This window comes from Felis catus, chromosome B3, assembly GCF_018350175.1.
Source record: "Felis catus isolate Fca126 chromosome B3, F.catus_Fca126_mat1.0, whole genome shotgun sequence".
In the NCBI taxonomy this organism is placed as follows: domain Eukaryota; kingdom Metazoa; phylum Chordata; class Mammalia; order Carnivora; family Felidae; genus Felis; species Felis catus.
This window is the reverse complement of record NC_058373.1, coordinates 470,933-497,637: the sequence shown is the minus strand read 5'-3', so window position 1 is coordinate 497,637 and position 26,705 is coordinate 470,933. Positions and strand designations below refer to the sequence as shown.

At 60.9% G+C, this 26,705-nt stretch overlaps 1 protein-coding gene across 4 annotated transcripts; it reads right to left on the bottom strand.

Moving 5' to 3' along the window:
- Window positions 1-100: 100 nt before the first annotated feature.
- On the bottom strand, window positions 101-26,378 carry ACSBG1 (acyl-CoA synthetase bubblegum family member 1). Of its 4 annotated transcripts, none has more exons than XM_019831747.3 (16): window positions 26,130-26,331; window positions 25,479-25,625; window positions 22,978-23,076; window positions 22,015-22,115; window positions 14,491-14,711; window positions 14,023-14,111; window positions 13,714-13,834; window positions 8,759-8,839; window positions 8,526-8,675; window positions 8,090-8,266; window positions 7,307-7,488; window positions 6,303-6,623; window positions 5,604-5,821; window positions 2,001-2,140; window positions 1,245-1,491; window positions 101-711 (listed from the first exon to the last, which is right to left on the bottom strand). In XM_019831747.3, exons 2-16 carry the CDS (start codon window positions 25,526-25,528, stop codon window positions 626-628), a joined length of 2,283 nt encoding a protein of 760 aa, XP_019687306.2. In that variant the 5' UTR covers window positions 25,529-25,625; window positions 26,130-26,331; the 3' UTR covers window positions 101-625. The 4 variants fall into 4 exon arrangements, with proteins under 4 accessions (XP_019687306.2, XP_019687307.2, XP_044914633.1 ...); XM_019831748.3 differs by having other exon boundaries at window positions 6,303-6,533; window positions 26,130-26,321; XM_019831749.3 differs by lacking the exons at window positions 101-711; window positions 1,245-1,491 and adding an exon at window positions 2,905-3,002 and having other exon boundaries at window positions 2,003-2,140; window positions 26,130-26,378.
- Window positions 26,379-26,705: the final 327 nt, after the last annotated feature.

The window sequence follows — 26,705 nt, the reverse complement described above, 5'->3', positions numbered from 1 at the left end:
TCACGCCTGTGGCACGCTGTCCCCCGGGTTAAACACCCATGACTCTCGGGACTAGTCCCGCCCACTCAACTGACAAGAAAAGTCAGGGGCTCGGCGGCAATTCTGTCGAATAGTTTAATATTCAGATTTCGCTCTCCGTACAATCACGTCGGCAGCCGCAGTTTTATCAAGCGTCAGATCAGTCGGCAGGTGCGAGTCACGGGACGGCCCGGTGCCCGAGCGGCAGCGTCCGCTAGATCCAGGGCAAGCCGGCAGTCAGGAGGCGCTGACCGGGCTTTCCTGCCCACGTGGAGCGATTGGGCCGCCCTCCCCCTGTGCACGGCCTGCGCCCCGGCCCGGCTGCCGCAGCCCTGGAATCCTCCTGGCGCTCGGGCCGGGACCCGTCCCCACCCCCCACCCCGTCAGCTCCAGGGGAGAGCCGAGCTCACGTGTCACCTGAACAGAAGGCAATGCTGAAAACGAAAAGTACCCACACGCGAAGCTTCCTGGAATTGTCAGCTGCCGTCGGCAAAGCGTCACTGCCTCACCCTGACCCGGAGACCTCCCAGACCGAAGGGGACCTGGAGCGCAGGACGTCCCCGGGAGGCCTGCCGTCTTCGGCAGAGGCTGGGAGGATGTCCCCCTGTCACTTTTTCTGCTCCTGGTAAAAGGAATCGATGACGTCTTTGTACTTGTCCAGGACTATGCGCCGTCTCAGTTTCAACGTGGGACCTGAGAGAGCAAGTGGAAGGAGGGGTGAGGCCCGGGCTCGGAGAAATCCGGGAAGATGTGTCGTGGGGATCCGCGCCTCTGACGGCAGCTCAGCGGTACCGAGTGCTTACACCCCGCTTCGGCCTTGATGGCTCGGAGGGCACTTCCCGGGGGAAGCCGCTCCCACCCGCCCCGGGGCGGACACCCCAGCGTGCTACAGCGGAGAGCGGCCCCCGTGTCCAGCTGAGGCGGCACCAGAGGCCTGCTCTGGTCTGTGGGCTGTGCCGCAGGGGGGCTCCACCCCCGACTTCACAGGAGATGCCGGTGGTCTCGCCCCCCTGGGAGCCAGCTGGCCCCAGCCCAGGCACCAGTAGGGCCTCGGTGTCAGTCCAGGGGGTCCCATTGTGATTTCAGGGGAAACGGTCCCACGGTCAAAGCAGAGTTAAGGGTCATGTTGGAACCGATCTGTGGGTTCGCCAGGCTCACCCCGCCTAGCCAGCTGCGTCCTCCCGCACGGCCCCCAGAGTACTGGGGACAAACGAGGGAACCCCTACCCAGCTCTCCCCCTGCCACGGAGAAGTCCTTCTGGAGAATGGCCCACTTCTGGATGTGGTAGGGTTGGGCGGCTGCCTTCCTGTTGACTCTCTGAATCCCTTCTTCAATGGCCCGGTACACGGCCTCGTCCCTCCTCCCCACGATCTCAGACACGGTGGTGGCGCTGCTCCCCACCCGCCGGCAGAACTCCACGGCTTGTTCGGTCAGGTGGTCCGTTGTGTGACAGGCGTCTGGGTCCAGCGTGCACTGAAAAGCCAGAGGTCAGAGCCGGCGCGGGCCTCACCCCATGAGACGCGAGCCCATCTTGAGGAGGGTTTGCTGGGGCCAAGGATGTGGCTCACTGTGAGCTGTTCCCGAAAGATGGCTCAATGGTGGGTAGGACGCCACCCCGGCTGTGTGGGGCCCATGGTGCGTGGAGCCCGTGGTGGGATGACACCGGACGGCCCTTGGCCAGCACACCATGGTCTAAAGCAGGGACCTTCTCCTGTACGTCCGGCACCCTGGGCTCTGAGCATGAGTGGGGCAGCGCTGGGACAGAGGGACGGTCACAGCAGTACATTATCAGTTGTGGGGGTTGGGGGCGGCGCGCAGGGCAGAGCGTGTTCCCACAAGCTACACCACCCCCTGTGCAGGTAGCCAACAGGTCGTCCCAGGATATGGTCACGAGACCCCACGCGTGCCCCAGCCGGGCATGCCTTCTGCTGGGGCGGACCCCCAGTCCGGCCGCCCCTCCCGAGCCAGACGCCCAGACGCACCTTCAAGGTGAGCAGCATGGACAGGAACTTCCTCTGGTCCCCGATGAGCATGGCGTTGCTGATGATGGGCAGCTCCATCTTCACGGCATCCTCGATGGGCACAGGGGGCACGTTCTCCCCTCCGGCTGTGATGATTATCTCTGGGGAGGCAGGGCCAGGCCCCCGGCACAGGCTTTAGTCCAGCACCCCCGCGGAACCAGGACCCAAGCCTGGGCCACGGCCCCTGGAAGCCACACCGGCCACTTGGGGAGGTGCAGCCGGCGCGGGGGGGGGGAGGGGGGGCGGCGCACACCCTCGGAAGCACCACTGACTCGCCTACCCCCTTCCCAAACGCCCTCCCCTCCCCAGCAGTCCAGAGCGCACCGCCTGCTCTCGAGGGCCGCTCAGCTCAGGAGGCCCCCCGCCTCGTCCACACTGGCCCTCCCTCGTCTAAGCTGCTCTCACAGCGTCCGCCCCTCGTCCTGCGGAGGGCCGTGCACGAGCAGGTGCTGGCACTCAGTGCTCTGGTCTCTTCCCGCCAGGCCAGGTGGGAGTAAGCGGACCTTTACTGAATACACCCGGACTGCTCTAGCTCGATTGTGCCCCCTGTTCTAGTTGGACACAGAGGAATCAGTCACACTGTGTGCGGGCCCCATGTTGACGTCGGGCAGAGGAGAAGAATGAGACAGCTCCTGGCTGCAGCGAGCTCACCGGGCCGTGGCACAGAGGACGGCCGGGGAGGAAGCCGTCAGACCGGGCGTGTCTAGGGCAGTGAGAGTGGGCGTCCCTCACCACCCCTGCCTTCCTGCGCTTTCCCTGACCACTCGCTCACCCCCACCTGTGTCTTACACCGTCAATACCCGCTAGAAACCCTCGGCAAACGGCATGGAGACGAACACCCCCCAAGACCCCACACGAAACACACTCCAGGATAAAATGTTGAAAGTGTCCCTCCTGAGATCAGGAGCAACACAGGACGATCGCCGTCCCCACGTCCATTCACCGCACGCGGCTCCAGGTGTCCTGCCGGCACAGAGGCAAGAGAGATACAGGAATGGAACGAAGGAATCAAACTGTCCTTATTTGAAGAGGATCCAACCGTGTCCCTGAAGGTTTGGAAGGAACACACAAGCCAGCAGAGTCACATGACTCGTCGAGGCCCCGCCACCCCAGGAGGGCGCGGAAGCAGCCTGTGTGCCCTCGGCAGGCAAGCAGAATGCAGATCTTATGCGATGCTATTTACGACAGCACCCACGATAGAATACTCAGGGCAAATCTAAGGAGAGGCGTGCAAATACCTGCACGCTGTGAACGTTGCCGACAGACCTCAGTGTAAGCACACCGAGGGCAGGGGGCACCCGGGGGGCTCAGTCAGTTAAGCGTCCTGACTTCGGCTCAGGTCACGATCTCATGGTTCACAGGTTCGAGCCCAGCGACGGGCTCTGTGCTGATGGCTCAGAGCCCGGAACCTGCTTCAGATTGTGTGTCTCCCTCTCTCTCTGCCCCTCCCCCACTCGTGCTGTCTCTCTCTCTCTCTCTCTCAAAAATAAGTAAACGTTAAAAAAACTTAAGGATGCCGAGGGATAGACGGGGTCCTTGTTTAAACTGGACTGTGTGACCCCGACTGACACCACAGGGGCTGCGGACACTTTCCCAGCTTTGTCGCCCGCTTTTGCTCGTGGTGCTTTGACCACTGGTTTGTTCTGTCTGTAATGTACTAAAAGTCTGTTAGTCCCTTTTCACGGCTCCCATGGTTGGAGCCACAGACCTCCCGCCTTCCGACACGACACAGAATTTCTCTGTTTTTCTGTCTTCCTCCAGTAGTCACATGGGCTCCGTTCTTTGAGCGTAAATGTTTTATCCTCTCTGTTGTGATCGTAGATGGACTAGTTTCTTCCGTGGTCCTTCTAAATCGCCGTGCAAACGGAAGCCACGGTTCCCGGTGGCGGTCTTGGCTTTCCGTGTGCGTGGTGCCGTCACCCTCCTTAGGGAGCTGGCTCTCCGTCCCGTGGCCGTGGCCGGCACCGTGAACACTGCGGGACGTGGATGGTGGGCATCCGGTCCTGCTCCTGGCTTCTGGCTTCATTATGCTAAGCAAGTGGTCATCCGTTTCTGGTTTTATCTCGTGCTTTTTTCCACGAATGAGGACATTAACGATTCTTGTGAAATACCTTTTCAACATATGTGCAGATGATAAAGCTTTTAAAGTTCTCTTAATACATATCCCTGCATTTCCAGAATAATCCCACTTAGTTATGGTGGGTTATTTTTTTAATGTGCTGGCAGACATTGTTTGCGAGTATTTTATGCAGGATTTTAGCATATATGTTCATGAACGTCATCGGTCCACAGTTTTCTTTTTAAATACAACTTTTCAAGATTTTGGTATCAATGTTATACTCACCTCACCAAAAATTTGGAATGTTTCCTTCTTTTCTGTGCCCAAAAAACAGTTGGATTGTCATTGGGATTCCTCAGGACACCTGCTGGTCTCCGTGTTTTGTCTTTTGTGTATGTGTGTGGCGGGGGGCGGGGAGGGGCCGGTCATTGTTTCCATGGGAACCGGTCTGTTTAAATTTACTATCTTTTCTGCCAGTAGTTGCATTTTCCCACAAAATGATCTCATTCATGTTTTCAAACGTGTTTGTCCAGTGTTGAGCGATTGGTACCGCGTTTATGGATCGGAACTCAGTGTGGCGAAGAGATACGTTCTCACCACATCAGTCAGTAGATCCGATGGAACCAAACTCGAAATCTTGGAGGGCTTTTGGAGGCAGCAGGCCTGTTGGTAGCCAGCACCGTCTCACAGAGGAAGGCCACGGCCTCACGTGGACGTCTGGCCGTGTCACAAAGATACTCGGGGAGCTGGTGCGAGTCCAGGCGGGCAGACCAGCCCCCGACGGTGACGCGAGGGGACAGGCGGGCTTCTCGGCAGTGATGCTGGGCGCTGACCTCCAACCACACTGCACCCTTCCCCTGCCATCACCAAGCTCAGCCCTAGAGGGCGCTGTCAGTCCACCCCTGCAGCAGGGAGCTCGCAGCCTGGGCACCCAGACTCGGCCGAGAGCCCGCCCTCTACGGCCAGCAGAGCCCGGCCCGATGGCACCCCTGCCTTGGAGAGATCCACTCATGGAGCCGGTTTCCCCAGGAAACGGATGGGGGTTCCTGCAGGGATGTGTTTGGGCATTACATCCCCTCGGGCCAAGTGGGCAAAGCACCTTTTCCGCGGAAGTCCCCAGCTCTCCTCCTTGGGAGGGCCCCGTTCGTCATGGGAAATTTGAGGTCTCGTGTTTTATTTTAAATTTTATATCCAATCTGTGTTCTCGATATCGTCCCCGTGTTTGCGTGTAAAAATATGTGATATTTACACCCCAGAATCTTCTGGAAAGACTTGCCTTGTTTCTTTAAGAAGTCTGAATCCCAGCTCCACCACTTACTAGCTGAGTGACCTTGGGCAAGTTCCTTAACCTCTCTGGGTGTCGTCATTGGGAAGTCGGGGTAAATAAAACGATGTCAGTCCAAGTGCAGGAACTTAACATGCGCTCCGTACTCGGGGTACAAACAGTGCAGGCAGTACACCCCCCCGCCATGCCTGCAGCCACGAGGCCGGCCAGCGGAGCTCACCTTTGAGGCGTCCGGTGATGAAGAGGAAGCCGTCCTCGTCCAGCCGCCCGGTGTCGCCTGTGTGCAGCCAGCCCTCGGCGTCGATGGCCTCGGTCGTTTTGTCCTCCATGTTTAGGTAGCCCATGAAGACGTTGCGGCCCCACAGACAGATCTCCCCGACGCCCTCCGCGTCCTCGTTCACCAGCTTCATCAGGCAGCCCGGCACCGCCTTGCCGGAGCTGGGGGCGGTCGGAGGGAGACGGCGCCTCAGGGCAGGGTCAGGCCTCACCTGGGAGCCCCCGGGTTCCCCAGCTCCTCATTCTTGGCCGACGGCCAGAAGGTGTCCCCTCCCAGGATTTGTGTATTGCAACAGGGGACTTAGAGCTGAGGGGGCGCCAATAAGAAGCTTTAAGGCGAACGAATGAATGAGCGAACGAACGAATGAATGGAGTCCCAATGCACAACTTCAAGCCCTGTGATGGGCCGGCAGGGAGGGGAGGTCTCGAGGCACAGCAGGTGACCCTCCACTCACTCCCTACCGGGGAGGGGGGGGGTGCTGGCCCCGTCCCTCAACCCCCCCGCCCAGTGGAGCCCAGGCCATCAGCCTTGGGGGGACACCTTCCCACACACCCCACCCTACTGGAGGGAGGGAAGTCCCTCCGTCAGAACCTGTTCAAGATCCCCCGGGGTATCAGCACGGGCACACGGGCACGCGTGTACCTGCCGGGGCGGTAGTTGGAGAGGCTGGATATGAAGTGGGGCCCTGAGGTCTCGCTGAGGCCGTAGCCGCCATACAAGTGGATGTTGAGGCCCAGGAAGAACTGCTGTGTCTCTGTGGTCAAGGGGGCTGCTCCGTAGAAGTTCTTCCGACATCTGGCAAAGCCCAGCGCCTGGCGGACCTTGGCCAGCACCAGGTAATCTGCCAGCCTGGCCTTGAAGGACTTCAGGTCACTGGTGGGGGAAGGAGAACGGTCCACAGGAAGAACCACACGCTCACATGAAAAAGGTGAGTATTTGGTGGGCGCACGGCGGCCTCGCCACCTGTGAACGTGCACGCACACACAGGTGTGATACGTCCTGAGCCCGGAGGTCAGACAGGTTCAGCTGTGTCCAAGGCGCACACGCACGTACGCACAGAGACTCGAAGCACATGTGCATGGACACACGAGCACACACACGTCTGACCCCGTCTGAAGCCCACGAATGAGTCGTTCATGCATATTCACGCTCCGTGTCTGTGCAAATGAAGCTGTATTTGCACACAGGTACATGTCTCACGAGACGCGATACCGTTTCGCAGACTCACTAGTAATGGGAACTGTTTCTAAATCGGCACAGGTCAGGTTTATGCCACTGACCCTCCCACAGCACCTGTGGGAATGTGATAAGTGGTCAGAGGCAGTGGGGTGACCTCCGAGTGGTCACTTGGAGGCTGGAAAAGCCCTCGTCAGTGTGACCCCTTCCCCAGACACCTACTGAAGTCAGGAAACCCCTCCGGAGACCCAGGAGCCGCTCTGGGGAGGTGAATGCCACCCCAGACGGAGCAAGTTAGTCCCTCCACTCAGAGCACAGAGATGCGGTGACGGAGGTCTCATGCCCAGCACCCGCCAGGGCCTCCACACAGGGGTCCCCAGGATGAGCCCAGCGTGTCCCATCCACGGTCGCATGGCCCCCACCCTGCCCCCACCCGGCCTCCTGTCCCCTTGTCCCGGCCCTCGTGGTACCTGCTGGGGCACGTCACGTTCTGCTCCAGGGTCACCGACATGGCCCACAGCAGCATCTTGCGCCAGAGGAAGCCGGACCCAGCCCCCACCTCCTGGATGCGTTCCATTATCTTCTCCCACACCCGAGGCACCCCCAGGTGGGACGTGGGCTCCACCTCCCGCAGCGTGTTCACCAGGCTCCCCTGTCCACCGCCAGAGGGGGGGCCTGCGGTCAGTGCCAGGAGCCCCCACACCCGAGTCCGTTCGCACACCTCCGAGGCGTCCTGCACACAGGCCCCACACGGGCACCCACACGTGGACACATACATCTGCACACGACCCGCCTTGTGTGCTCATGCTGCCAACCCTCCTGGTCACGTAGCCAGAGGCCTCGAAGCTCCTGGGTCCCTCCAAGCCCTGGGGGCGGTTCTATCCCCCAGACGTGACCATCGAACCCCCCGAAGCAATGGACCAGTTTAGGAGCCGACAAGGGACACCACTCAGGGCCAGTGAGCTGTGGGAGGCCGGGGGGGCCGAGGGGCAGCTCCTCATGGTTAATGGGAGTTTTCACAGCATGGGTGTAGTTTATGGGACTGAGAAGCAGGGCTGTGGCCGTCTGTGGCCTGTCCTCAATGGCGCGTGGACCCACCCATCCACTCTGGCCCTCTCCTCTGTGTAACCTCGGCAGTCAGTCCCTTCTTGTTGGCCGCGCGGGCCATGACGATGGCCACCGAAAGAAATGTGACAGATGCTCACAAGCACATGCGCTCGGGGCGGGGGCGCGGGGGGGCCGAGCGGACTGACCTGCAGGGCGTCAGGCTCAGCGAAGCAGATGTGCGCCCCCCACTGGATGCCCGTCCACAAGTCGTAGATCTGCGCGGCGATGTGGCTGAGGGGCAGGTAGCTGACCACCACCTCCTGCTGGACTTCCGCTGCCTGGATGCCGCCGGCCTGGCTGCCGTGCCGCGCCGTCCACGTGATCTGGAGGACGGGCAGACGGCCCCGGCAGGGTCCACAAGCCGGCCCTGGAAGACTCACCCCAGGGCTTCGGCTACTTCGAGGACATCTCTGCGGGGAGCTCCCAGGACAGGCCTCCCCTGCCCCCCTCCTCGTCTTTGCTGGGCTCAGTGCGGGCGGGACGTAGACCCACGGGCTGTCCTAGGTCTCCTGGGCCCCTGAGCTGCGGGGCCAGAGCAACGTCCACCGGCAGCCGCGCCCACCCATCTGGGCCCCGTCCTACGTTGTCCTGACTCAGCATCACGCCCTTGGGGCTCCCGGTGGTGCCCGAGGTGTAGATCAGCACACAGCACTGGTTGGGCTGCTGGGCACTGATGACAGCGTCCAGGGTCTCCTCCGGCAGCTCGTCCCCCAGCCCCATGACTTCGTCCATCTGCAGCCAGGCGGGGAGAGCGGGCACTCGGTCAGCTGGGCCGCTGGCCGGGCGCCCCCCGTCCCCAGGCCCTCCACCCATACCGTGTACACGCGGGCCATCTTCCTTGCAGGGGCCTCTCTGTATGTCACTACGGCCTTCAGATGTGGCAGGTTTTTCCAGATCTGTGTGGACGGGAAACACAATGGGGTCTCGTTAAAGAAAGTTACCCGCTGACAAGAGCCCCGTCTCCAGGCACTGTGGTCGCTGCAGTCTGCCTGGCAGGCACTGTGGTCGCTGGGTCCCCTGGCTCTGACCTGTGACCCACTGGGATGCTGGCCACCCTTTGTGCATAGCTGTCCCCTCAGGAGGGAACCAAGCACCCCAGGGGCTGGCTGAACCCCAAGTATGGTTCATCCCACAACAGAGAGGGATAGGGAAGGAACAAAGGGGACAGAGATGAGGGGACAGAGGGGAGGGGACAGACCGGGGCAGGAACAGAGAGAGGGATGAGAGGGACCGAGGGGACAGAGAGGGAGGGGACAGACTGGGGGGCAGACGGGGGGGACAAAGTGGGGGACAGAGGGGATGGGAGGACAGAGAGAGGGACAGAGGGAGAACAGAACTTGGTCATCTTGCTGAGTGGAGGTTAACAGAGCCCAGAGTTCAGGAAGGCCACGGGACTGGACACCAGCAAGGAGACACTATGGAGACAGAGAGTTCTAGAAATCTGTAGTCAGGGGCCCTGTCCTCTCGAGTCCTTGGCCGAGCCAGTGTGCACGGCAGAGAGTGAACCACCAGGGAGCTGGAGGGCCACGGGAGGCCACAGGGGCCGGAACCATCCACGTGTCTGTGAGCAGGACGCAGGGCCCCTGCGTGCGGAGCGGAAACCTGGAAAGGTCAGATCTGAGCGCTGGAGCTAACCTAGCCTGAGGGTGAAGACCATATAAACCGGCCCAGAAGGGCCAAACACGAGTCTCAAAGTAAAGTTCAGAGAGGAAAAAGAATCCTGGAAAAACACGACCTATGGGAGAATATCAAGACCCCTGACATACATGTAACTGGAGTCCCAGGAAATTTTTTTCTGAAAATTGAAAAGCAGCCTGAGAAGTTTCCAAATTTTATTATAAACCCACCAGTTCAAGACTCACAACGAACCCCAAGCAGGATAAACAAAGGAAAACCACACCAAGATACAACGTCATCAAACGCTGATCACCAGCGATGAAGAAAAAATCTTAAAAGCAGCCAAAGAAGAAAGAGGAAGCCTCGTGCACCGTACGTGGGAATGCCAGCTGGTGCAGCCGCTCTGGAAAACAGTGTGGAGGTTCCTCCAAAAGCTAAAAATAGAACTACCCTACGACCCAGCAGTCGCACTACTAGGCATTTATCCACGGGATACAGGTGTGCTGTTTCGAAGGGACACAGGCACCCCCGTGTTTATAGCAGCACTATCGACAATAGCCAAAATATGGAAAGAGCCCAGATGTCCATCGATGGATGAACGAATAAAGATGTGGTATATATATACATATATATATAAGGGAGTATTACTCGATGATCAAAAAGAATGAAATCGTGGGGCACCTGGTGGCTCAGTCATTTAAGCATCAAACTCTTGATCTCAGCTTAGGTCATGATCTCATGGTTAGTGAGTTCAAGCCCTGAGTCAGGCTCTGTGCTGACAGTGCAAAATCTGCTTGGGATTCCCTCTCTTTCTGCCCCTTCCCTGCTCACACTCTTTCTCTCTCTCTCTCCAAATAAATAAATAAACTTAAAAAAAAAAAAAAAAAAAGAATCGGGGCACCTCGGTGGCTCAGTCGGTTAAGCGTCCGACTTCAGCTCAGGTCATGATCTCACAGTCTGTGAGTTCGAGCCCAGCGTCGGGCTCTGTGCCGACAGCTCAGAGCCTGGAGCCTGCTTCAGATTCTGTGTCTCCCTCTTTCTCTGCCCCTCCCCTGCTCAGGCTCTGTCTCTATCTCAAAAATAAATAAAAATATTTTTAAAACAAAGAACGAAATCTTGCCATTTGCAACAACACGGATGGAGCTAGACAGTATTATTCTAAGGAAAATAAATCGAGAAAGACAAATACCGTATGGTTTCACTCACACGTGGAATTTAAGAAACCAAACAAGCAAAGGGAAATAAGAGAGGAGCAAACCAATGAACAGACTCTCAACTACAGAGAGCTCACTGACAGTTACTGAAGGGGCAGGGGTGGGGGACAGGGAAACGGGATGGGGAAGGAGGACACTTGTCCCGATGAGCACCGGGTGACGTAGGGAAGTGCTGAGTCATTATCTGTACACCTGAAACTACCATAACACTGAATGTTAGCTGTGCTGGAATTAAAATAAAAACAGGAGGCCAAAAAACATCAATAAATAGAAGGAGCCAAAGAATCAAGATACCCAAATATACGGAGAGGAACAAACATATGAAATAATAGACTTCTCACCAGAAACTATGTAAGTTAAAAACACTGGAATGGACTCTTTAAAAGGCTAAAAGAATAAAAGAAACCCTGTCATCACAGAATTTTAAACTACATGAAAATATCTTTTGAAAAAATGGAAATAAACATGTTTGCAGACAAAGAGAGGCTGAGAGAATGTGTTACCATCATATCTGTGTTACAAGAAAAAAAAAGTTGTTTTTAAGCAGGCTTCACGCCCAGCATAGAGCCCAGAACGGAGCCTGAACTCACGACCCTGAGATCATGACCTGAGCTGAGATCAAGAGTCAGATGCTCACTGTCTGAGCCACCCAGGCGCCCAGAAGAAAACTCCTAAGGCAGGAGACACACCAGATGCAAACATGTATCCACGTAAAGGAATGAGGACTGTAGGTGGCAAACGTGGGTAAATATGAAAGACATTTTTCCTTCTTTCAAAATGTCTGTGGGGCACCCGGGTGGCTCAGTCGGTTAAGCATCCGACTTCGGCTCAGGTCACGATCTCACAGCTCGTGGGTTTGAGCCCGGCGTCGGGCTCTGTGCCGACAGCTCGGAGCCTGGAGCCTGCTTCCTGCTTCAGATGCTGTGTCTCCCTCTCTCTGCCTCTCCCCTGCTTGCACTCTGTCTCTGTCTCTCAAAAATAAACAATTAAAAAATTTTTAATTGTGTTCAAAACAGTGTACTGTAGGGTTTATAACCTTATAGAAGTACATTGCAAACAGCGCCAAGGACGGGGGAGGAGGAAGTATGTTGTTGCAAGATTCCTGCATTACGTGTGAAGCAATGTAGTCGTGTGATGGTAAGTAGTACGGCCTGACACTAGATGGCAGTATAGATCGTGTAATAAAGTGGACTGTGCGTAGTTAAAAAGGCAAAGGCAAACCCTAGCGTAATATCAAAGAGGGGGAGCTAATTAGCCCCTGGAGAGAAAACGGAATACCAAAAAACAAGATAAAGTAAAAATAAAAAACTCAATCCAAAAGAACTCCGGGAAGGGGAGAAAAGGGACAAAGCACAGGACACATAGGAGCAGCAAACTGGTCGATTTACAGTTTGTCCGGTGGGACAGAAAGGCAGGACCCAAGTCTGTGCAGTCTACAGGGGACTTGCTCTAAACCTAAGGACCCGATAGGTTCCAGGCAAAATAAAGCAGAAATACACGCCGCGCAAACACTAATCACAAGAATTCTGGGGTGGCTCTCGCAGCGTAAGACAGAGTAGCTCTGGGACAAGAATGTTCCTCTTTAGGGACGTTTCTTAGCGACAAAGCGGTTACTGAATTGAGGGGACACACAACTCCATGCAGGTATATATGTAACAGAACTGCAAAACCCCCGAAGCCAACACTGATGGAACTGACAGCAGAAACGGACAAATCCACAATCACAACGGGGGGTTCAGCTCTCGGCCCCGGTCTTCGGTGGAACAAAGAGAAAATCGACAAGGACACACACACGATGAAGCCATCAGCCACGCCGACGTTCACGTCGCCGACGCGTGTCCTTTCAGACGTGCACAGAGGGAGCAGTCGCCGAGACACCGCGTCATCCTGCCCACCACACGTGTGTACAAACAGGGGCTTCCGGTGGCAAAGTGCCCCAGGCAGTGAGACACAGCTCTCTCTCTGGAGAAAAGTCCCAGCCGGTGAATTAGAAAACCGACATTCTGCCTCCACTCAGTGGTGACCATCAGTGGAGAAAGGCTGGTGGGGACCGTCACGGTGGAGGAGCAGTGCCCGCCCCCGCCCCCGCCCCCAGAAGTTGAGGGAGAGGAGGAGAGCAGATAAATCCGGATCTCGGGACACTACCTGGGACCGCTGACCCGGCTTCTGCCGCAGGCTGACGGCAACAGCCCCCACGTGTGGTCCCGTGCCGCACCCCCCCACCCCCCACCCGGCAGGCGTGTTCAGGACAGCGTGCAGGGGCCCCACGCCCCCGGTGTCAGACACAGTGGGTCTGGGGTGGGGCCTCAGGGTTTGCATTTCAAGCAGGTTCCCAGGTAAGGACGCTGTCGGCCGGCCGGCCGGCCAGCCTGGGCTTTGTTCTGAATTAAAGACAGAGACATGGCCACACACGGCCTGTGGCCGGTTCGTGTCCTGATTCAAAGGCACCTATGTCAAAACGGCCCTGCGGTGGGTGGCTGATGAGACCACCGGATCGTGTGAGAGACATTTCGTGTGCTCGTGGAGAATGCATGCCTATTGAAATACTCAGGGGGGACATGAGTTCATGTCAGAGATTTGCTTCAAAAACTTCAGCGAAAGAGGCAGACCGGCACACTGCACGACGGAACACGACATGTGGGACCAGCACACGAGGGCCGGCCACACTCTCGCAGCCTGGTCTGCTCGGAAGCTTGCATGATGCAAATTTCACCTGGGGTGGACATTTCCTAACTCTGGGCCTCAGCGGCCCGACCAGGCGAGTGGGTGGGTACCCGTTGCCCTGTCTTGTTGTACGTGTATGTGTGTGACGTGGGGTTGCTGTGGAGGATGAGGGGGAGGGGCCCAGGAGGGAGGGATGGAAAAGCCCTTTGTAAGCTGGAGGTCTACAAGGACACCCGGCCCGGGGCCCCCAAGCCCACTTCCGCACTCCCCCAGACCTTCAAGATCTTTTCCAGCTGCTTCTGTGTGTCGACCACGATGATGTTGGCGCAGGAGTCGTGGGCGACGTACTGACAGGCCTCCGGGGAGCTGGTGGTGTAGATGCCGGTGACGATGCCCCTGCGGGAGACCCAGGAGGGGTCCTGTCTGAGCCAGTGCAGAGGCCCAGCCCCTGCCCTGGAGGGCCCAGACAGGCAGAGGGGGCCCCCGGGAGGAAGGGGAAGTTGGGGAAAGAGGAAACAACCCTCCTTCCACTTTCGGCCCACCCCCGACCCACCAGAGACCCTGCCCCACCCGCAGCCACTCACCCTGCAAACACCGTGCCCACCGCCGAGAAGAACCACTCCGGGGAGTTGAAGCCAAGGATGGCCACGCTGTGGGCCCGCTCCAGGCCGAGCTCCAGGACCAAGGCAGACAGGCCCGGTCAGCCGGCTCAGAAGGGGGCCTCTCACGCCCAGCGGGGCCCCTTCCAGAGCGCAGGGACCAGCCTCCCAGGCACCCAGTCAGAGGGCACCCCGGGCCCTTCCTGCCCAGCACACCAGGCGGCCCCGCTCATCCGAACGCGAGCACCAACGAAAAATAAGTGCTGAGCCCCCGGCGGGTGATGAGGGCTCAGTAAAGGTAAAACCCTCAGAACGGGGCCCGGCCCACCGCACCCACGCAAAAAGTGTTGGAGGCTCCACAGGTATCACTTCTAAAGGCTTGTCGGGCGGGGGTCGGGGAGCAGGCCTCCGAGGGCCCAGAGCTGGAGGGCAGGTCTGGGGAGGGGCCCTCACCTTCAAGAAGCCCTTGGCGGTTCTCCGGGCCAGCAGGTAGTACTGGGAGTAAGAGATGTGCTCCCACACGCCCTGGCGCTTGAAGCCCAGGGCGTTGAGGTCCCTGTACTTGTCCAGGGCCTCGTGAAACATCTGGTGCACGGTGTAGGGCGGCTGGGGGCAGATGGGGTGGACACGCAGGTGGACGCGGCCGTCGGCCCGGGTGGTCCACAGCGGCTCCTCTGCAGGGGAAGACCGCGGCTGGGACCACGCCGGCCTAGGGTCACCCCCTCCCGGGGCCCCTGGGCCTTCCTCGGGCCGGGACTTTGGTCCCGAAGGTGCTTTGGCTGCTGGCAGACAGGCGAGGGACTGGGGTAGGCGGGAGGCTGCCCGGAGGAGGAGGGCTGATGGCCCCGAAGCACGGACAAGGCTTAGGGATGCAGCAGGGAGGCGGAGGCCTTGGAGACGCGGAGGCCCCTGTGTCTGCTCCCGCCGTCATGCCAGCTGGAACTTGTCCCGAGGCAGGGCTCCCTCAGATCCCGAGGTCCTGCCTCTGCCTCCTGAGAACGGGCCGGGGACAGACCGGCCGGACAGAAGGTCAAAGCAACAAGAACGGCAGCCCCCCGAGGGGCTTCTGTTTCTTTGTTTCTGGTCAAGACCAGGACGGTGCCCGACCTCACCCCAGCCTCTGTGTCAGGGAGGAACAGGGGTGGTGGGGACTGGGGGGCACGGCCCCGCTGAAGGGGAGGCCGCCCTCGGCCCAGGAGCTGCCGCCTGGCGGGAATGGATACCAAGGCTCGCCCGACGTCTGGGAGTTGTAAATGTCGGCTCACACTTCTAGAAAACACTGTGTGGACCAGGTCACCCATCCTCAGTTCTGTGACCCCAGTAAGTCCCCGGTGGAGCACATCTCAGCCCCCCCCCGGCCCCCCCCGACACTCAGACGGCTCCCAGCTTTCACCCTCGTTCTAGCCTCCCTGAAGGAGAGAGTTCTAGAAGTGTTCACTGGACCAGAAGGGAAAAGCTCTTGGACTTTTGGGGACATTTTAGAGCTCCTTCGTCTAACTTCTGCTCTCCTGCGCCCGGCGCGGACCCCCCTCCCCGTCAGCGGCCTCACCTCACGGCACCCGCGCTCCCGCTCGAGGGAGGACAGAGGGGAAGGAGGAGAGAAGGGCCCTCTGTCTCTGTGCAGGGGCGGGGCCCGGGGCTCCACCTCCAGCCCCTCTCGATACCCAGTCCTCACCCCCCGGAGTCACTCCCCTGTGGTCAGAGGTCCTGCTTCCCGAGCACCTGCCTCGTGCCCGGTGGAGGTGCGTGTCTTCTGTCACAACCTCTGTTCCGTCCCTGCAGACCCCATGAGAAGCAGGCCGGGGAACAGCTTCCGGCTGGGGGCAAGGCTGGGTTTCTGACCCACAGGCCCCTGCTGACCCCAGCTTCTTTGGGAAAGGACTGTCCTGCCTCCTGCCCAAGTCCTAGAAGCCTCAGGAGCCGTGATCCCGGACAGCTGTCACCTTAGGCCACTGCCTCTTCCCATGTTCTGGGGCTCCCGGAGTGACCTTTCTGAACCCAGATCTGACCTATTCGAGGGCCTCCCATGACTGCCCTTGACCACAGGGTTGTGTCCACACTGTGGCTTCTAGGAAGGCCCTCCCCAAAGGGCTCCTGGCCCCTGTGACCTCGGCCCGCCCCCTTCCTCACAGCCAGCCTGAGCGGTGCTCGGCCCCCCTGCCCCCACCACGCTGCTGGGCCCCCTCCCCACCACGCACGGGGGCCTCCCGTCCTGCAGGCCTGGGAGGCCCTGACCTGTTCAGGATCCTTCCGGTGCACCTGCCACAGCTCGGGGCCTCAGCCTCCGGTGCCGGCTGCCCAGAAGGAAGACAGAGCATCTCTGAGTCTGGGGTGTCTCACACTCCCTTCTGTCCCCTCACCTCCACGTGCTCCCACCGCTCAGCCTTATCTCTGTCCAAATAGAAGTCTCTGGACCTTGAGTCAGAAGCCCCGTTCTTAGCAAGGTGGACGGAGCACTCAGAAGGACGCACGTGCCCACAAGCCTGAGCCGTGGACCCCAGCCGTGTCCCCTGACCGCAGGACTGGGCACAGAGCCCAGGCCCTGAACCAGGCCCGCGAGGCCACTGCGCCACAGAGGCCGCTGTCTGGGGCCGGCGCGCTGACCTACAGGGTGACGGAGGCCACGGCGGGCGGGGAGCGGAGCCCCTGGCCACCTCCTGGGCTCTTTCCTTCCCTGCCTGTCCTCATGATCACCTGCTGGGACTGAAGCCACCGGACCCACCGCCAGCCTGCTGACCTGGGTCTCTCCCAAAGTGGAAAGCGTGAAGCAGCAGAGATGTCCCCAGGCACCCAGACGACACTCACTGCTGGCCAGGGTGCTGTGCAGGGTGGGAGTGTGAGCTGGCGCAACCTTCCTGGGGGCAAGCGGGTGACACACGCCACGGGCTCCAAGACGGAGTCACCTTTGAGCCAGAAATCACACTTCCAGGACGCGCCCACGGGAACCAAGCAGAGATACAGAGACAGTACTGTGGTCACCGATGTCCAACAGGGGCTGGGAACCCACCAGGGTGTGGCCACGCCCTGGGCTCTCGGTGGCCATTAAAACGAAGTGTTTAAGGACGTTTAACGACCAGGAAACGTCCACAGGACATCAGGTGGACAGTGTGCGTCACAAGTGCAGACATGTGTGTGAGCGTCACAAAGCTCCCACACTCGGCCTCAGGAACCTCTCCCTTCCTCCCCTAGACTCCGCGCCCCTGCAAGCGCCCCCTGGTGGGAACACGTGTGCCACCCATCAGGGATACCGACAGACAGAACTTTAGCTGGGGGCTAGAGGGCCAGTCGCAAATTCCCACACAGCACGTCAGAGTGAGAAGGCTTGAGTCCCGGAGAGGCAGGGATAGCCAAGGTCACAGCAGGGTAGGGGCAGAAGTGGGACCAGACCTCAGTCCGTCCTGGGGGCTGCCTCGCACCCAGAGGCGGGTCAGTGAACGGGTGTAGGCCTGGGAGGGCCACAGTCCGTTCCCTTGGGGATGCTGTTGGGGGAGGAGAAAGTGGTGGCCAAGTCCCCTGACCCTCTGCCACGGGGTGGGCCGCCCGGAACCAAGCAGCAGGGAGGGACACAAGCCATGTGGTCCCCAGGCTGACGGCAGAGACATACGAAGTCAGGGTGACCTGCCAGTCCTTTATTCTTTTCCTTTTTTTCTTCTTTTAGGGTAGGCTCCACCCCAACGTGTGGCCCGAACTCACGACTCTGAGATCAAGAGTCACATGCTCTACCGACCGAGCTGTCCACACCCCACCTTGAAGTTCACAGGGACACAGATCTGCCAGACCCAACCAAGCTCACTGCTACAGTAACAGCCAAGGGCACGGCCAGGACCCAATCACGGTCCCTGTCACCCAGGAAGGCGCCCTAGATCCCGGCTGGACCCAGCTCCAAAAGGCAACCAGCCATTCAAGTGACAGAGAACCCAGCCAGCAAACCATGCAGCCCACAGCCCAGAGCACGAGGCAGAGGGTGACGGCTGAGTGCTGCGGGTGGGCTTTCCCAGGGCCCGCCTGCCCTTCTCCCTCCTCCTCCCCCTCCTCCTCCCCCTTTCACCTCTTCTTCCCCCCTCCCCCTCCTCCTCCCTCCCCCTCCTCCTCCCCCCTCCTCCACCCCCCTCCCTTCTCCCTCCACCTCCTTCTCCTCCCTCTTCCACATCCTCCTCCCCCTCCTCCTCTCCCTCCTCCCTCCACCTCCTCCTCCCCCCTCCTCCTCCTCTCCCTCCTCCTCCTATCTCTCTCCCTCGGCCCAGGTCACGGCCTGACCTTATCAATCACCCATTATTCAGGGGGTGGCTGGGCAGGCAGGGAGCTATTTTCCTTGGGGCTCTGGAATAACAGCATCTGAATAGCAGAGGAAATCACTCTCAGTTGTCTGGGGAGGAGAACTCAGAGAGGAGAGGCCCCAGGGATGTTTTCTGTGGGAAGTGGCCTGCTGTACAGATGGAGGGGTACGCTGGCCCTAGGAGAAAGGTGGTTCTCGGCCAGGGACAGATCTCTCTCCAAGAATGCTCCTTCTGACTGGACCCTGGTGTCCCGGCCACAGAGGCCAGTCACGGACTAGAGCCGGCACGCTCCCACTCCACACGGGCCCTTGGAAACCGCCCACCCCATGCCAGGCACTCTAGGGGACGGATAAGAGAAAGAGAAGGACGTGACTCCAGATAAGGACAAGGCCGGCCTGGGACAGAACGGTTTGTCTAGCCCTTGTACGGAACACACTGGAATGGAGTGTTGGCTGCACGGTGTCTGAGGTTTCTCGGTGGTTCAGGGGAGACACCCATTCCACCTGGTAGCCAGCCTTCTTGCCCGAGGGCAAGGGGCTGTGGACTTGTGGCCACTAAGCGGAGAAACCCTGGGCTCCCTGGGCCTCCGTTTCCCCATCTGAATTGCAATCTGGATCTGCAGGGTGGGGCTGGGGCGGGCTGACATGGGCTCTGGGGACACGGCGGTGGACGTGCTCCGGAAATGCACAGGGGACCCTGAGCTGGTCTCCACCGGCTGGAGAGAAGAGAGGTCTGGGCCCGGGGTGGGAGTAGCTCAGCCCAGAGCCCGAGGGCACGGGTGCCCCCAACCTGACACGCACGGGCAGGGCCGGGCAGGGAATAGCCAGGTAAGGAACATCCAGGTGGGGTCCGGACAATGTCCAGGCAGGGGCTGCGTGGGCGCCTTGGTCCCCGGGTCCCTGCCTGATGCCCAGTGACACCTGCAGGCACTCCCAACCTTGACAGAGGTGCCCTCCCTCTGGAAGCCCCAGAGACTTCTCAGCTCCACAGAGACCACCTTCAGGGGCACCCCGGGGGCTGGACCCCAGTTGCCCAAGGCTGCATTTGTGTCATTTTGGGTTCGAGCCCAGCCTCCTGGCCCCTCCTTTGTGCACACGCCCTGTCAGCACCTCGGGGAGAGCCATGAGCAGCTCTGGGCCTGGACATGGCCTCTGATCCACACTTGACCTTGACAGAACTGGACATATGGTTAGGAAAAGTCTCTGCAAGGATCCCCAGAGGCTCCACTGTTTTGTGGTTGAGGAGGCTGGGGTTCCCACTGTTCCCGCTTCTCAGGTGAGGAGCTACCTGCTCGAGTGTCCTCTGTTCTCTGGGAAGCCTTCCCTCCCATCATCTCCCCACCCCCACCCCACCCCCACCCCAGGCTCAGCTGAGCTGTCTTCTGCCTCCCACTGTCCCCAGCCTCAGGCTGTGGGCTCCCCAGGTCAAGGGTGGTATCTGTCTCCTTGCAGCCAAAGAGAAGCCATGACCTTGAGCATCTGGGGAGGGCAAGACTGAGAGACTGAGCGGGGCCCTGTGTACCCCCTGACCCACCAGGGGCTTCACGGGGCTAGAAACCCCCAGCACCAGAGCTCCCCAGTGGGTGTGGGGGGTTCCTAGGAAGCACGGGTATGGGGAAGAAGCCCCGTCCCCAGCAGCTGCTCTCCCCTGCCCTCCTCCCCTTCCCTGGGGTCTTGGCCTTGCCCTGCTCCAGCTGGGGGTTTGTGCTCAGCTAGAAAGAACTAGAAAGCAATGTGTCCTCAGGCCCTGGCACAAGGCTGCCTTTGTGTCGGGGTCAGATTCTGGCAGCTCTGGGGCCCTATTCAGGGGCTCCCGCCCCCCCCCCGCCCCCCACCCCCACCACCAGCTCAGAGCCTAGCCTGGACAGGGGCTTGGGGACCTCTAAGCTTCTGGGAACTCAAGGAGACCCAGGTGGATGCTCACTCCTGAAGGCAAGACGCCCAGGGGGGGCTGCTAGCCCAGTAGTTAGCTGGAGGGGAGGCAGGGGCTGGCCAGGCCTGGAGGGGACTGTACTGTCACCAAGGCCCAAAGAGGCAGCGTGGCCAGTTGAGAGTTCTACTTCTCACTAGCTGTGCGACTCTGAGAAACTCACGGGGCCTCTCTGAGATGGTTTCCTCCATCAAATGGGAACGCGGAAGTGCCCGCCCCAGGGCTGCTTTGAAGATGAGGTGAGGAGTGCCAGCGGCACAAAGCCCGGCCCAGGGGACAAGTCCAACAGAAGTCCGCCCTCCTCTCAGGGCTCGATCCCGATGGTAGCCTCCAAGCCCCGCCCCTTAGTCTCCCACGCAGCCAGCGCCTTCCCCCAACCTTCGAGAGAAGCACAGGCTCCCGCCCCCTCCCCGGGGAGAGCCGGGCTCCTCAAGTTGCCTGGGAGTCTGGAGAGAAGCCCCCCTCCCCGCCCCTGCCCCCGCCCCGCCCCGCCCCTGGCAGCAGGCTGGCACCTGGCCGGGCGCGTCTCCGTAGCTGCTCCCCAGAGACACGGGGGCTGCACAGGGGAGGCTGGGCCGAGCACAAGCCGCACGCCAGGCCCGTGGGGGCTCAGGAGGCCTGCCAGGCAGTGCCCTGGGCAGTGCAGGGTCCCGTGGGGCGGCTCCTCCCGGTGCCCGCTGACAGAAACGGTGCCAGGAGACCCCTCTGGCCGGCGATGCTCGGCCTGGGAGAGGAGCAGCTTGTCTGATGGCAGCAGGCGCCCCACGGCGGAGGCGACCGGCATTTGCTCCGCAGGGAGCCAGGCGGCCCTGGGCGCCCAAGGAACCCGCCCTCCTTACGCCTCTTCGCGTCTCTTCCAACGGGCATGGCGACCTCCGCCTTGACCCTGCCTCTGTCCTCCCGCCAGGCCCGTCCCCCCCCCAGGAAAGCCAGGCCAGAGGAAATCTGGGGGAGGGGGCCCCGGGCCTCCCCTTCCACCTCTTGCCTGGTTCCGCCCTCACCCGTCCAGGGGTCCAAACACCACCTCACACACTACCGCTTGCTCCCCGAAACCCACGCCTCGGCTGACCACGGGGAGGACGCCAGGTGGGCCCGGACTGAAGATCATTCTACAGAGAAACGCCCGCCACAAAGGCTTCCACCAAAGCCCCGGGCCGGGGGTTGGGGTGCTCTGGGGACCGGGGCTGCTCTGAGGAGCCCCGGGGGACTCAAGCCCGGGAAGACCCGCCCCTCCGCGGGCCGCTCTTTGCCCCCCAGAGGTGACACCGGACAGGGACAAACGACAACAGTGGACCACCCACGGACAGCGCAGAACTCAGCAGACGGCGCCCCTCCGTGCCAGGCACTCGCTGTGCCCGTGTTCGTTCAGCTTGTGCTTTGCCACAGTGTTGTCATGAGCCATTAACAACAAGCACGCCCTGTGTTACTACCGTTTTGATGACTCTTCGGGGTAAATGGTAACTCTGCCTCCCTCAAAGTGCAATTATCTGAGGGTCAAAGTCTTTAAAAGGGCACATGACTCTCCAAGCCTCCGCACGGACTCTGCTGGCTGCCACCCACCGGCCTCGCCGCAGGCCACAGGGCTCCACCGGGTCCCAGCGGCCCGGCGGCCCGGCCCCAGGGGAGGCCCCACCGCCTCCCGCCGCGGCCCTCCCAACCACCCCCTGCCTTCCCTCGCGCTCGGCCCCGACGCGGCCACGAGGGAAGGGTGTGCTGGGTCCCCGGCTCGCCTCTGCCTCTGCCCGCAGCCCACAGCCTCCCGGCCGCTCACCTGAGCAATCCAGCTGGGCACCCCTCGCCTTCTCCAGGGACGAGAGCGGGAGAGCATGGCCGAGGGACTCTTTGGAGAGCGCCTGCCCATCACTCGGAGAGCTAGAGGGGAGGGGAGAAACAACGTGAGACCCTCGGGGCCTGGCCCGGCTCTCCGGTGCCAGCCCCGCACCCACGTCGGCACCTGGGGGTGCCGCCGGCCTCTCTCCGCCTCGCGGGCTGCTCTGCGTCCTCGTGGGGGTCAGGGAACAGGACCTCGGTAGCTGTAGGGCCACCCTCAGCCCACCCAGCCTGTCCCACAGGCTCCGAGGGCTGCTGCACACTCCTCTGTTGTGTGGCTCTCTCTGGACTCGGTGTCCCCGTCCGAACAGGACTCCGAGCACGACTCCAGCGGGGGGCCCCCCTCCTCACCCCACACCCACCAGGCCTCAGGCATTGAAAACAGTCACGCTTAGAAGCTCAGAGCAGAGCTGAGGACGGTGCCAGGGCTCCCACGGGCCTCTCCTCCCCGGGAGGGCGTGCGGGGTGCCCTATGCCTTCCCCAGTGGAGAGGACAGGCGTGGGCTACAGAGCTCCGGCCCACATCCTCCTCGCTTCCCAGGCATGGTGGCCCTGGACAATGATCTCCCTTCCAGCCAGAGAGCCCAAGGGGTTATAGGGCCTCCGTTGTCAACCTATTGATCCACAGCAGCATTCTTCCTCAGGGTTCAACCGGCCAGACCTCAGCCGCCTGGGTGATGAGCAGACGGAGGTCAGTGCACACCTCAGCCAGGCAGGAATGTAACCCCACACAACTCCAGGGACACATTTCACAGTCATCGGCTATGCAAACAGTGCCTCCTGGAGTTGTGCAGCCTGCAGCCTGCACAACTGGTCACGGCAGCCCTGAGGACAGGACCCTGGCTCCCGTCAGGGTGGGGCTAGTCCCACCCCCACCCAGTTCCCAGGCTGTCGGGCCAGTTACCTGTTTGTCACACTCGGTCTTACTTCTTGCTGGTACTGCAGGTTCAAACTAAGTTTGCGAACACACCCAGGCCCACCTGGAGGCAGTCTGCTTAAGAACCTGATAGGTTTTAAATCGAAAGACATCAGGAGGTTGTGAAGGGAGGGGCGTAGGGACAAGGGGGCTGAGTGGGGGCTGAGTTGGTCCCCTTCTTGTGTGTGAGCAAGGTGGCCTGTCCCAGGGAAGCCACCGGAGGGGTGAAAGGATACAATTTCTGGGGTGGGGCTTCCACACCAGGCGGAGGGTTCTGAGCTTGGAGCTTGTCCAGCCGACTGTGGGTCATTGGTCACCACCATTACGTTGGGGTCGCAGAGGGGCCCCACCACATTATACTGATACAAACAGCCCTGAGCTCTGGGCGCAGACACGAATGAGGGTCCCCCACCGGGAGCCCCAACGCGGGTGCCACAAACTTGGTGCAATGTCCATGCTGTCCCGGCCACGTCCCGAAGACGAGCGAGTCTTCCAGAGGGTCGGCCTTTGACAGCACCCGCTGGGCAGCTCACCCTCGGACGGGCCAGGGCCGCCACTGGCTGTGATCGCTCGCCGTCCGAGCCACCTCCTCACAGACAAGTCTGGAAACCCTCGCCATCAAAAGGCACAGACATTTCCCCCGCTAATGAAATCTGTATAAACTGGTCCTGGATTTAAAACAGCGAAACCCAGACTACAGGAAAAGACGGCTGCCTAAGGAAGCCGGGAGCCAAACATACTCATCATGACTAGAGCCTTCTGTTTGCTGGGGACCTTGGCCAGTCTCTCGTGACTCAGATGTGCTGACGTCCACTCCCCCATCCTGCTCTGTCCTTCCCTCGGTGACAGGGTGGAGTGGGTCCCCTCCCTCTGCCTGCCGTGACAGGGACACCTTGCTCACGGCCCATGTCGGGCAAGAGGTTCCCACTCAACCCCTAAGCCCTGTGCCCGAAGGATACCGGATGCCTAATTAAGAGAAGGCCAAATTCCAATTTTCCAAGTGAGGAAAGCACGCTCTTCCCCTCACCAGAGCCCTTGAGATCCCATCTCTTTCCGGGGATGTCACCCTCGCCCACCGACTGAGCCCGACCTTCCCATAACGTTCCCGCTCACTCGGGGCCATAACTAGTAACTGGTGTCCTGTCCACTCAGAACACGCCCGGGAAGGGAGCCACGCCCTGTCGCGCCGGGGTCTGCGCCCTCCCGCGTGGCTGCAGCCCCCATATCAGCGTTGGGGACGCCGCTGCTGTATCATCGCTCACCCTCCCTGCGTTCCTGTGGGGGCAGCCGCTCACCTGGGGCACCCTGGGGTGCATCACGGCGAAGCCGGACCACCCAGCCTGCTGTCCCCAGACTGTAAGGCAGAGGCACAGCTTCCAGAGTGGGATGTGTCATCCTCAAAAGAGGGCACGTGACATGCGAAGCGTCCCCACTGCTCTGACCCCTCACACGCACCTGGGCCCTTCTGACTCCTGTGCTCTGGACAGCGTGGCACCGGGATCCACTCAGGGACCCTCAGGTGAGGTGGGGCCACCGTGATTAGCGCCCCGGCCCGACGCAGGTGGTTAGCACGGTGTTCCCGGCCTTCTGCAACACCACACTCCTGCCCTCACACACCCCATAAGCACCTAGCCCTCTTCTTACACAGAAACCAAATGTCTTTAGCACCTGCCCAGCGGCTCTGGGAGCAAGGAAGCCCTCGAAGGGCGCGTGGCGTGCCTACACTGTGCACGGTGGGAGCTGGGCGGGGGCCTGGGGGAGCCTGCACTCCCTCTCCTGACCGTCTCTGGTCAGGTGGTCTCTCCCTTCTCTTCCTTGCCAGAGTCTTGCCAGAGGTGCTGATGGGAGAGCCCACTGGGCCTCATTCAGCAACTCCTCCAGGGGGCCCTCAGGGATCATCTGCAACACTCTCACTCGCACAGCCTTTGAACACTCAGGTTTAGGCTCTGAAGGCCACACATAGCTTGGTAAGCTCTGTGGGCCGTGTGTCCTTGGGCCCCGGGGCACACTGACGTGCAGAGCAGGAGTCAGCAGACACACAAGCCCATGGGCTTTCCCATGGGAGCCCCTCCTGGACGGGGGTGCGTCGCCTGGCTCTTTCTGTGGTCTTTCTTCCCTTTCAGCCTTTAGCAGCCAGGTCACTGTCCTGTACACAGCAGGGGCTCAATAAATGCCTTCTTGGACAATATAGCGTTGAGGTTCGTCAGAACTGGCCTGCCTGGGTTCAGCTCGCTTCACTAGCTGGGTGACTGTGGGCAAGGCACTGCACCTCTCTGAGCCCCGCTGCTCCGCGTCAACCCTGTGGCGTCATGAGCACATGTGAGCCCTGCAAAGTGCACGTGCACGTCTGCTCTCCTCCCACTGCCGGGGCCGTCACGGATCTTTCTGGGAGTAAGGAGGAGACAATGCTTTGGTACGACTGGGAGGGTGATTAAGCGCAGTGACCGGGGGTCCGGCGCCGGTGGAGGAGGCGGGGCCTGCTTCCTTACGCGGTCCTCAGGACGGAGCCGGCAGACCTGAGCAGGAGCATCTCTGGCATGGTCCCCGCGGGGCCGCGGCCTCTGGCTCACCCAGGACAGCGCCGGCACCGCAGGGAACTCATCAGCCCGGGGGAGGCCCCGCTCCACCAGACGGCCCTGCAACAGAAACACAGCGTGTGTCACGGCCGAGGCCGCTCGGGCCTCAGGCAGGGCTCACCCACTCCGGGCCTGGCACCGGTCTCTAATCTGCTGCCTCCTGAGTCCACAGGCCGCTAGCTTGAGAAACCGACCCGCCGTAGGCCTCTGTCTCTCCTCTCAGGCGGGCCCGCTCACTAGGATGAGGCAAGAGACTGGACCCCCAGGCCTCCTGCTACACAGAGTCCTCACCGCCCTTGGCAGTCCTCCCCAACCCCGTTCCCGAGGTCCCTCTGCCCAGGGCGCTCAGAGAGCCCAGCTCCCGGACACCCAGTGTCTTCTGTGCAGGGCGTGGCCCAAACATTTCCCCAACCCTGAGAGGCCCAGGCTGGAAGCTGAGCCAGATCACCTCCAGGCGCCCCGCTCCGTGTCACACGGTCGGTCGCAGCCTGCCCCGGTAGCAGCTTCCTCACCGGCTCCTGGACCCCCGCCACAGTGGCCCACGCCCCTGGTGGCCTGTCTCACCTCCAAGATCAGTCCCGGCAGCTCTCTAGGGACCCGGCTTCCAGGCAGAGGACCGCGCCGAGGACTCTGGGCCGCGTGAGCCCAGCGGGCCTTCCCCCTCTATGTTGGCTGGTCCGGAGCGTGTGCCCGCGCCGTTGGCCAAGCCAGCCGTCGAGAGCTGGGAGCCCGCGCTGCTCCCGGTAATGAGGCGGCCGAGGCTGGGCGTGCTTGCGGGGACCCGCCCCGAACCGCCCGAGGCACCGGGGAAGGCGTGGCCGACACCTCTGACCCACCTGGCTCCGGCCCAGCGGCCCACCTGCAGGCCTTACATAAGCAGGTGGGAAGGCCCGGAGGGGCCTGAGGGGGCGGGCGGGCGGCCTGTCGGCAGGTCCTCGGCAGGGCGACATCGCTCTGCCACTGGGCCCTGCACCTGGGCCGGCCTGGGCCCCGCGGCTGCCGGAAGCGTAACTTTTCGTCCTGTTTTGTTTTGCCTTTTTAACCGTTCCGGAATGCACGACCGTGCCCAGGCTCTGTGTGCGTCGGCTCCCGGCGCCCTGCCTGCAGCCCCGTGCCGGGGACTTGGAGACAGGCTCCACG